The 10,000-nt window shown below is 36.9% G+C and overlaps 1 protein-coding gene across 25 annotated transcripts in view; it reads right to left on the bottom strand.

Annotated features, from left to right (window-relative positions):
• LOC122258993 (uncharacterized) overlaps positions 1 to 10,000 on the bottom strand; it is a 91,043-nt gene that overhangs the window by 69,864 nt on the left and 11,179 nt on the right. For 23 of the 25 annotated variants that reach the window (XM_086547963.1, XM_086547884.1, XM_086547924.1 and 20 more), the window contains exons 3-4: positions 5,783 to 6,556; positions 5,475 to 5,651 (exon numbers count right to left, since the gene is read on the bottom strand). In XM_086547963.1, coding sequence (XP_086404089.1) covers positions 5,475 to 5,651; positions 5,783 to 6,556 — 951 coding nt within the window. Of the gene's footprint in view, positions 1 to 2,608; positions 4,173 to 5,474; positions 5,652 to 5,782; positions 6,557 to 10,000 lie in introns of those variants that run through there. The other 2 variants (XM_043025402.2, XM_043025409.2) reach the window with 2 other exon arrangements.

Genomic DNA, 10,000 nt, shown 5'->3' with positions numbered 1-10,000 from the left:
GTCATATTCAGATGATATCAAGTAGAGAAGAATGGGCTGAGACACAAGTGTAAGCTAGAATGTTCATTTAACCCCAAGTATAACAAAAATGACCAATATTAGACACACGAAACTCACAAACATACTCAACCTGTGGGTAGTCTACAAATTTAAAAGCATTTCCAAAATAATATCAATGAAATTTAAATAGATAATAGGTGACATATGTTACCAATTGCTGAGCTGATGTGTCACAGCTCTTCTTATAACTAATTATCATATTTTTCCTGTATCATATCCACAACATCTAAAGGTACCCTTGGAAGGTGTATCTCTACAGTTACTGTTGTACTTTGTTAAGGTATCCCAAATCTGCTTCAATTCAAATTCTCATTCCTTAGCTTTGATTTCAACACCTCCAGGAGGTAGGTTTCTTGTAAACCTTACCTACAATGCAAGCAGCAACATATATAGAATGTTGGGCCAAGGAGGTAAGTTCCTAGTAAACCTCACCTACTATGCAAGCAGCAACATATATAGAATGCTGGGCCAAAAATCAATTCCAAATTGGTTACTGGATTGCACACCTATTTATGAAAGCTCTGAAATCTTCCATTCAATATCAGGTAATAATTAAACAATCAGCAAACAAATAAATAAATATATGCGCACCTATTTATTAAAGCTTGTGAAATTTTCCACTCAATATCAGGTACTATTTAAACAATTAGCAAATAAATAAATAAATATATGAAGATTTATGTCTGTCACACTAGCACATTTCTGGTAATTTCTACCACTATTTTCCCCTCAAACCAAATTGCTCTTCTACAGCTATCCTTCTATGATAAGGTGCTTAGGATGTAACTGAAACTTCTGAAGCCAAGTGTCAGTATGTCTATCATACCTCCATTATACTTTGGCAAACTGACTGCCTAAGTATAAAAAAAATTATCATCATCAATGCCCCAAAACCTAGAATCTACAAAAGATGAGCAAATATGGGAAAAAAATCAGGGAAGAACCAAATGGTTTGTTCTGCTTATATATTGCCATCCTCTATAGTCCATAGAGTATGTACACATTCTTGAAATTATCCCTCCCAATAAAAAAAGGACATCACCTGTTTTTTATTTGCCTGTACCCATTCAATATGGTATTCTATTATGAGCAAATAAGTACTTTTCTTGAAATAATCTGTTGCTCTAAATAGGATTCAACTTTGTTCTTATGATCTTCATGCCAATAATAGATATTTATTGAAAGTGTGTAATTGGGAGATGGTAAATAATCATCTAAGGAGGGATGTTAGGTGTCAAAGGACTGGAGAAAATGTGTAAATATAAGCGCTTTACTTAATTAATGCTTGTAATTATTAGTCATCAAGAAATTACTATGGAAATCTTCATATAAAAAAGGCACAGTAAACTTTATCTACATGTACAAAATTTAGTATGTGCGAATCCTATAATTCTAATCAAACACAGATTTACAATAAAATAGAATCCTTTAGCTAGTACCTAGCAATGGGAAAACAAAAAAAAACAAAAAAAAAAAACTCCATAGGATATCCTTTAATCTTTCACAGTAATAATTGGGTGTTCCATAATGTTTTTTAAAAAATGTTTAAGATCACTCTGGAGTTCACTTTCTTTCAAAATATTGTTGATACTGTTTGCATTAATTTATAATTGTAAAACAGGAATTTTCAGAGAAACTTTCCTTCATAAAATGGTAAATCTTAAAATAATTATCATCATACTTTACATTATTTTGGGGGCGTAATGTATATTAAGAGTGAAACATGATTGCTTGGTCTGTGTGCGTGTGCGTGTGCGTGTGCGTGTGCATGAGTGAGTGCGTGCGTGCAAGTGAGTGCAAGTGTGAGTGAGTGCGTGCAAGTGAGTGCAAGTGTGAGTGAGTGCGTGCAAGTGAGTGCAATGTGAGTGAGTCAGTGAGTGCAATGTGAGTGAGTCAGTGAGTGCAATGTGAGTGAGTCAGTGAGTGCAAGTGTGAGTGAGTCAGTGAGTGCAATTTAGTCAGTGTGAGTGTGAGTATGAGTATGAGTATGAGTATGAGTATGAGTATGAGTATGAGTATGAGTGTGAGTGTGAGTGTGAGTGTGAGTGTGAGTGTGAGTGTGAGTGTGAGTGTGAGTGTGAGTGTGAGTGTGAGAGTGAGAGTGAGAATGAGAATGAGAATGAGAATGAGAATGAGAATGAGAATGAGAATGAGAGTGAGTGTGAGTGTGAGAGTGAGTGCACTCCATATTTTTAAAACTTTTGAAAGCAAATTACACATAATGATATCTGTAATTTTTTTTATAAATGGTGCCTCAAACATGACTAATTTGGAAAACTTGTAAAACACTGGATTTGGATTAATATCTCATATCTGTAGTTTATTGTTGCTTTTTTTAATACAGCCAAGTGTAACTGAAATATCTAATTTTTTAAAATATTTCTTTCTCTTACACTATATAATCATCTGAATTCTGAAGTTTATCAGTTTCTCTTTTGCCACCCACAACCAGACCCAAAATGTAACTCATTAACATAGTCTGATCCATTTCCATGTTATGAAGTAAACCAGAATCGACTATTATACTCAGGTCGATTAAAATTAGGTATTCACCTCCTTGCTTTTATTCCTTTCATCAGCACAGAACAGAATCTTGGTGTATCAATTCATAACAACGAATAAGATTCATATACAACATAACTATAAAATTTTCAAACAAAAATATTTTTCACAAAATGTTAGTACCAGCAGGACAACGTAAGGCATGGTTTTTACAGTTACTTTTCTGGGCAAAACCTCTGCCACAGTACTGGCAGTGATATGGGCGCTCACCAGTGTGTAGTCGCTCATGATCATTTAAGTGGTCCTTACGTTTGAACTTCTTAAAGCAAAAGCGACATGAGTAAGGTCGCCACTCAGGGCTTGGAATAAAAGTAGGCAGGTCAGCCATAGGAGCAGAACCCCCAGGGGGGCAGGGTGCTGCTGCTCCCACACGCCGGGGCACCACACCACCTTGCCCGCCCATGGGCACAAACTCGCCTACTGCCCTGAAGGCCGCCCTCTGCAAATGAAGGAACACTGCCATCACTACCCCTTCATTAGCCTCTCCATCACCACTTCTCTCCATCTTCAGTTCACCTTCCCGTTATCATTATATTAATTAGCTTACTGACTAGGTTTACAAGTCAATAAACCTAGTAACTGAAGCATTTTATAATTTTCGTATATATCAACATTTGTTACAGCCATCACCAGTTTAGAAATTTTTGTTAGAAATAAAAATGTTTTATAAAATAAACCTTTTATAAAGCAAACAAATGCCTATATAAATCTTTTGATAAAAACAAAAAAAATCAGATTGGCACATAATTCAACTAAAGTTTAATATTTGACTAGTTCAATGCACTATAAGCACTTCTCTTCACCGTAAGACAAAATGGCACTAAAAGCTTCTATATTTTTCCTTATATTATCCATCTCCAACCCCATAAAAAAAATATTGGTAAATCATTCACTCATATCTCAGCTAAGACAAGACTTCAAAGAAGGAAATTATCAATGCTATTTGAGACAACTCAATCTTGCAACCTAATTCCAGATCACCGAGAGACTATAAACATACATTAATTTCACAACCTTGTTGCATATATAATTTGTGCACCCATACAAAATTCAGCTTCGACTGTTTTCAACTTGTTTCAGGTGCTACTGTCCGCCATTTTTTTTCTCATTTTCTCTCGAAACTTTCTCTGACGCAACTGCCCACTTATTAGCCTTTCCAACTCTTTTTGAAGACGAGCAACCTCTACTTTTTTGTTGTTGATTTTTACTTCAACTTTTAATGCATCTGATGTTCCAAGCATGCCAGAATCTAGTAGAGACTCCAAAGAGGCAGTCTCAGCCTGGACCAAGCTGATCTCGGCCCTGATCCTGTCTTGGCGGTATCTTCCACGACCCAGATGGTGGTGGTAGATGGGCCCAGAGGTAGTAGCAGCTGCAGCAGCCTGAAGAGGGGAGGAGGAAGGAGAGGAGGAAGGGGGTAATCTCCCACCAAATCCTCCAAACAAAGAGTGGGTTCCAGGTTGGTGTGATGCTGAGAGAGATACGTGGCCCGCGGGGGCGCCCAGAGGGGGGAGGGAAGATGCCGCCACAGAGGAAAGTGGGCCCAACAACTGGAAAAGGGAGAGAGACAACTTTGTGTCAGGTCACTCTCAGTGCTAAGATGGGGCTGATCATACCAGCTGATCCAGTCTGAGGCTTTTCCCTTTCCAGAGTGACACATGTCTTTTTCAGACTGATCGAAGCCAACACAATGACAGCTTCACCTCCACAGCAAGAACAAATTGAGACAATGTGCCAAGCAAAACCTACCTAACTACCTTATGTCGCTATAAATCAATGAAAGTTTCGCCCAAGTCCCGAGGTGATACACCTCATAACAGTAAAACCTTTGAGTCCATCTCTACACAATGCCAAGACTTATTCCCTGCACCAGCTAGTTACATTCATAATAAAAAGAGGAGAATTTCACCTATACATTTATAGGCTGGTTGCTGCTTGATAACAGCTAACCACACGTTCCTCCAAAATGTAATACTCTCTGAACTTGCAGGATAGCAAACTAGTGCAGCCTTCAGATGTACACCCTTCAATAATGCCATTTCATCATAAGTCTGTAAAGGTGAAATTCCTCCCTTAACATAAAAACAGCAAGCTCAATCTTAGGTATAACTTGCAATACACTCCAGTTTTTAATCGCAATTCATCAAGTTATTTCAAATAACAAAGTATTTACAGTAGAAAGAAAAAAGACCAGGAAAACTGTAAATTTGACAGATCTCTACCACTGGAGTGTTTTGCTTTAAGAAAAATACTGACTCCTCCGCAGGATTCTGAAGCTTTAATGTCTGTGTCAAATGTCTGTGTCCATCATTAATACACAGTTCAGTTTTCTAAAGGATTTTCTTTTTGCAAAATATCCTTGTGCTTCCAATAAATCAAAACTGTAATGCCTTACAACCATTTCTTTAGCTCTTTAATAAATTTAAAATAACTGCTCAATAAACAACTTAATTATTTGTTTGATATAAAGAAGAAATGATTGCTAGCATTAAATAGTCTAATATAAAGAAGCACAATGATCATGAATAGGAGGAATCAGTTAATGCTGACAGGAAGCAACAAATTTATTCATATTTTGAAGAAAAATCAAGAAGGAAGTGAAACTAGCTTCTGTACACAGGTATTTCAAAAGGGTACCTTTTGTACAATGATAAGCTGGCACTATTCCACTCAATTGGGAAAAACTATGTTTTAAGGAAATCCAAGAATCTAAGAATCTAACGTCTCTTAAAATGGAAGTGTTATATGTTACAAAATTAAAAGAGTATAAAGCACAAATCACTGACAGATTGAAATTGTTGCTTCCTATCAGCATCACAGGAAGGAATGAATACTTTTAGCGGAACACTCACCATTGCTGGATCTCCTGAGGGAGGCATGGATCCATCTGTATGGGGTAGCATTACTTCGGGGAAATTGGGATGGTTTTCTGACCCAACTGAGGAGTCACCCCCACCCCCATCCCCTTCTACACCCCAGTCCCCTTCATCCTCTTCTCCGAGGTCCACCACATCTTCTTGCTTGATCTCCTGCACAAGAACTTCCAATTATTTCCTCTTAAATAAGTAATAAGCTTGTCATATGAAATATAACTAAATCAGGCAATATGTGTCTGGTCTATATAGGGCAGTATTTTAAAAAAGGACAAACCCTAACTTACCATCTCCGGCTCTTCTTTTGACTGTTGGGGTTTGTGGATTCCAGACGGCCCTGGGGAGGGCTCTTCTCCACTATGACTTGGCGGCAACTGGTCTAACTGAGACGCATTGTCTCCCGTGTTACCCACAGGTTGACTGCTGCCTTGTTTAGAACTTAGACTAGGTGTTGTGCTCGAATTTTGTTCACTGAGTCCACTGACACCACTCTGTACACTTGTTCTACTGTCTTCATCTAAAGTTGCTTCCACGGGCGGTATACCAATTTGAGAAGCACCAGCGGAGGGGGCAGGGGGCTGAGGGGACCGAGATCTGGGCACTGTAGGTGTTGTCGAAGTATACGAGGATTGTGGGAGGGATGCTGGAGGTTGGGAGGGAGTGGAGTGCGGAGGCGATCTTTCTCTAGGTCTCGCTCTCTTAGCTGGGGGACTGTGGTGTTCGTGTTGGGTTTTACTATCTTTTTTCTCTCTATCACGTTCCCGTTCTCTTTTAGAAACAGGAGGGTCATCAGGCACTGCTAAACCTTTTATTTGTAGTCCTTCTGCAGTTTTAATAAGAGATCCTAGACTAGACTGAGGAACATTCACTTCACCATTGTACATGAAGTCCAAAAGTGCTTCGAGATCACGAGATGTCACATCTTTCATAAACACTATTGGATGTTTACTTGGATTCTTAGTAAACATCTGTTTAAAATAGTCACTACAGGTACTGAGAACAAACTTATGTGCTGCATATAGCTTCCCACCACAGGCCAAAGTGGCATCCACAAAGATTTCCTGCAAGAAAAGAAAATAAGAATAAATATACATCTAGAAGAGCAATTGGGAAACATTACTTACAACTAGAGAATCTTTTAAAATCAGAGTAGATGAACAGTATGAAGTTTCAAAGAAATTTCTTTCTCAGGGACTTTTTAAAAAATTCACAGGAACCTTCAAAAACACAGACAGACACACACACACATACAGAAACAAATACATAGATTTCTTAATCTCCTATAACAATTACACAAAGTGTAGACATATATGATATCACTCACAATTTCATTTCACTATCTAATAACAAATATCCATGTAGCAATTAAATACTGTAATTTCATTTCATTATCTAATAACAAATATCCATGTAGCAATTAAATACTGTAATTTCATTTCATTATCTAATAACAAATATCCATGTAGCAATTAAATACTGAAGTTAAACCTAATAAATAGAAAATTAATAACTTTTATTAATAAAACCCTTTTCAAGCTGAAAACCTGCAGTGCAATAGTTTGAGGGAAAAGCCAACAGACTTGTTTTCTCAGTTTTACCTTATGAGACCATAAGACACTATCAAAAAATGTCTCAATTTTTTCACCTATCATACAATAATGAACCATAGCCAGATTGATGCCACAAGCATTTTTGATCATATGGGCGGTGTGTAAGGTGCCACTGCCAGTCTGGCTGTTTTGCCAAGTAGCGCAAGGAGTGAGGAGTGTATGTAGTTGTAAATAATTGTTTTTTCTTGATACAATGAATAAAAAGTTTTGTGAAACTTTGCAATTGTTCCATAACTTTGTGATAGTGATGTTACACTGAGTGTAGTGTATATTCCTCCTTTATGAAGACAAAGACTGAATTACAGATATTTGTCTCAACTGTCATACCCATTGGAAGTCTCTCACACAAAGAAACACAAAAAAGTGGGGATTTTCAGTACTCTAAAATATATATTTGCAGGGTTGGGGTGGAAAAAATTGTTATGGGGCGAATCCAGTTGTCAATATTCCACCAAGATTACAGATTACTTATTTTGTAATTATAACTAAATATCTAAATTTAGGCCTTTAAGAGTTGAATAGTCTTGATTTTGCTTGTGGATATATTTTGTGAAAGCCATGTCAATTATCATACAAACTTTACTTTTACATCTTCCGTTCGCAACATGTTGATTCAAATATAAAATGCAACAGTTGGTGCACTAAGAGATTCATTAAAGCAACTAGTAACAAGTGAGGCAAGTAATAACATAGTGCCTCTCCACTCAAAACTATATGAAGTAGAAACCTAGAAGGAAAGTAAGGTCAAATGTAAACCCAATTAATTTGGGAATCTAAAAAGATTTACCCAAGTTTCTTTCTGTACAGTAAAAAAGTCTCCAGGATGTGAATTGCAACTGAGGTTAAAAGATGTTTGTAGTTAAAATAAATCAAACTAAAAAGAACATCCATCCTTAGCTTAATTCTTTTAATAACTTAGATATTACAAGCACATGAATTTTTTCTAAATAGTTAGTATCAAGCAAAGTGTGATCCCAAAGTGTGCTGTCTTTAACCCATTCCTGCCGGGGGCATTCCAGCCTTGCAAGTTGTAATACCAGGGCTCTCGAACGCATAGGCCTAAATCAATTAAATGATCGACGCCATATGACGGCACCCTGCGAACGGGCCTTGAATGCGCGGTACCTGTGGTGTACCACCCATCCAGAGAGGGTTGATATGTTACTTTAATCAGCAGAAGATTTTCCATCCTATAATTTGTATGAGTTCTGCTTGACAATACCATAGGTCCAGAGATGATAAGCATCATCTGAACTACTTTCACGATAATGTTTGGCCCAGTCATACAAATTATTCATTCTTCCTTCTTAGCATTTAATTCTGACGCTGATTGTCATTATTTTCCGAGCTCTTCCTATGCATGCTTTCTTGTAATTTATATTGCAATACTTCTCTTGCTCCAGATAGATCTTCAGCGCAGAACTGAAATTTACAAGCAATGCCAGTCATACTAACAGTTACTTATTCTTCATGGCATTTAATTCTCACTACCTTCCAAATTCTTCCTGTGCATGGCTTCTTTTAACAGTTTACATTGCAGTACTTCTCTTGCTCAGGGTAGTTCTTCAGAATAACATCAAAATTTACATGCAATTCACAAAAAATGTCAAAGCCATTCAAATAAAGTGTGTACACGAAGTCTTCAAATAAAGTGTGTACACAAAGAAAAAAAGAACTGGGATGACTCAAGACAATTATTCCTATAACTCCTAAAGTCCTATTCTACACTTGTGTGGCTTGCTATATCATTTATGGAGAGTCCTCTTCTCCCAATCTATCCTGTACAAACTATCAAAACTGCCAGGCTGTTTTCCCTGAATGTCTTTCCCACTGTGAATGAGAGACGGGTAATATCAACTAATTAATCCATTACTGTCAAATGAGTTGTCTCCAGCCATATCCATTGTATAATTCCCATACCCTCAATTCAACTGGCATCCTTCCTCTCCCTGAGCCAATTAAATTGCTACGAATTCTGCCTTTTTTTTCAGTTCTTGTGAATGAAATGAAGCAAGTGTGAAAAAGTTTGTGGATGAGTAAGACATTTTTTCCAACTTAGCCACCTGATCTTTTCCTTCCCAATCTCCCTCTCTGCAATATGCAATATTATATGACAATCATGTTTAGGGGATTTATGTATCTTCACCAAATTTTTGGTTCTAAATGTTTCATCCTATGAATGAGATTTTTATCTAATCTAGAATTATAACAAATCTAACACTTTAAAACCCAGATCTATCAATAAAAAAAATAAATAAATAAAAAATCTTCAGGTGTAAAAAAAAAAAGGAAAATTAAAAAAAATAAAGTAAAAAAACAAGTGTCACCGATCCTACAATCTGACAGGATAGAATAAAAATCTCCCTGCCACAGTTCTGGCTTAACTCACTGATGCCAGGAGTACTAACAGTAAATGTTTTGTTTCTACATTTAACCTTGCTTCTAAAATATTATATCACATGGGTAGTGTATCTAAAATTGGGTCAAAACCTTAGAAATTTGGACTTATAATCTACACCTTTATTTCTTTTTAACACGATGGAGCTGGGATGTAATCAGAGCGTATTGGCACTGGAGTTAATTTCAAGGTTGCTCCCCACATAAAAAATAAAATAGAGGAGGCAATATTTTTTCTTCCCTTTTGTCTTTGATACTAAAAAGCGTTATCATTTCCATTACGAGAATAAACAAAAAATAAGGGTATAAGCCAACTTTGGAGGGCTGGAGCTTAAGAATTAGTCACTGGAACCAGAAACCTGATGACTATACAGGGCACAGAAAGGAGCAGCATCCATTGTCATGGTATGTATATATAGGTGCCATCTAGAATCCTGGCCTATGGCATGTAGAGACACTGGTTCAAAATTAATGATATGAAACTTTTTAAAATATGAC

Source organism: Penaeus japonicus, unplaced genomic scaffold, assembly GCF_977035675.1.
Source record: "Penaeus japonicus unplaced genomic scaffold, GWHDUDI00000001_assembly GWHDUDI00000002, whole genome shotgun sequence".
In the NCBI taxonomy this organism is placed as follows: domain Eukaryota; kingdom Metazoa; phylum Arthropoda; class Malacostraca; order Decapoda; family Penaeidae; genus Penaeus; species Penaeus japonicus.
Note: the sequence above shows the minus strand (reverse complement) of the source record. Positions and strands in the feature narration are given on the sequence as shown.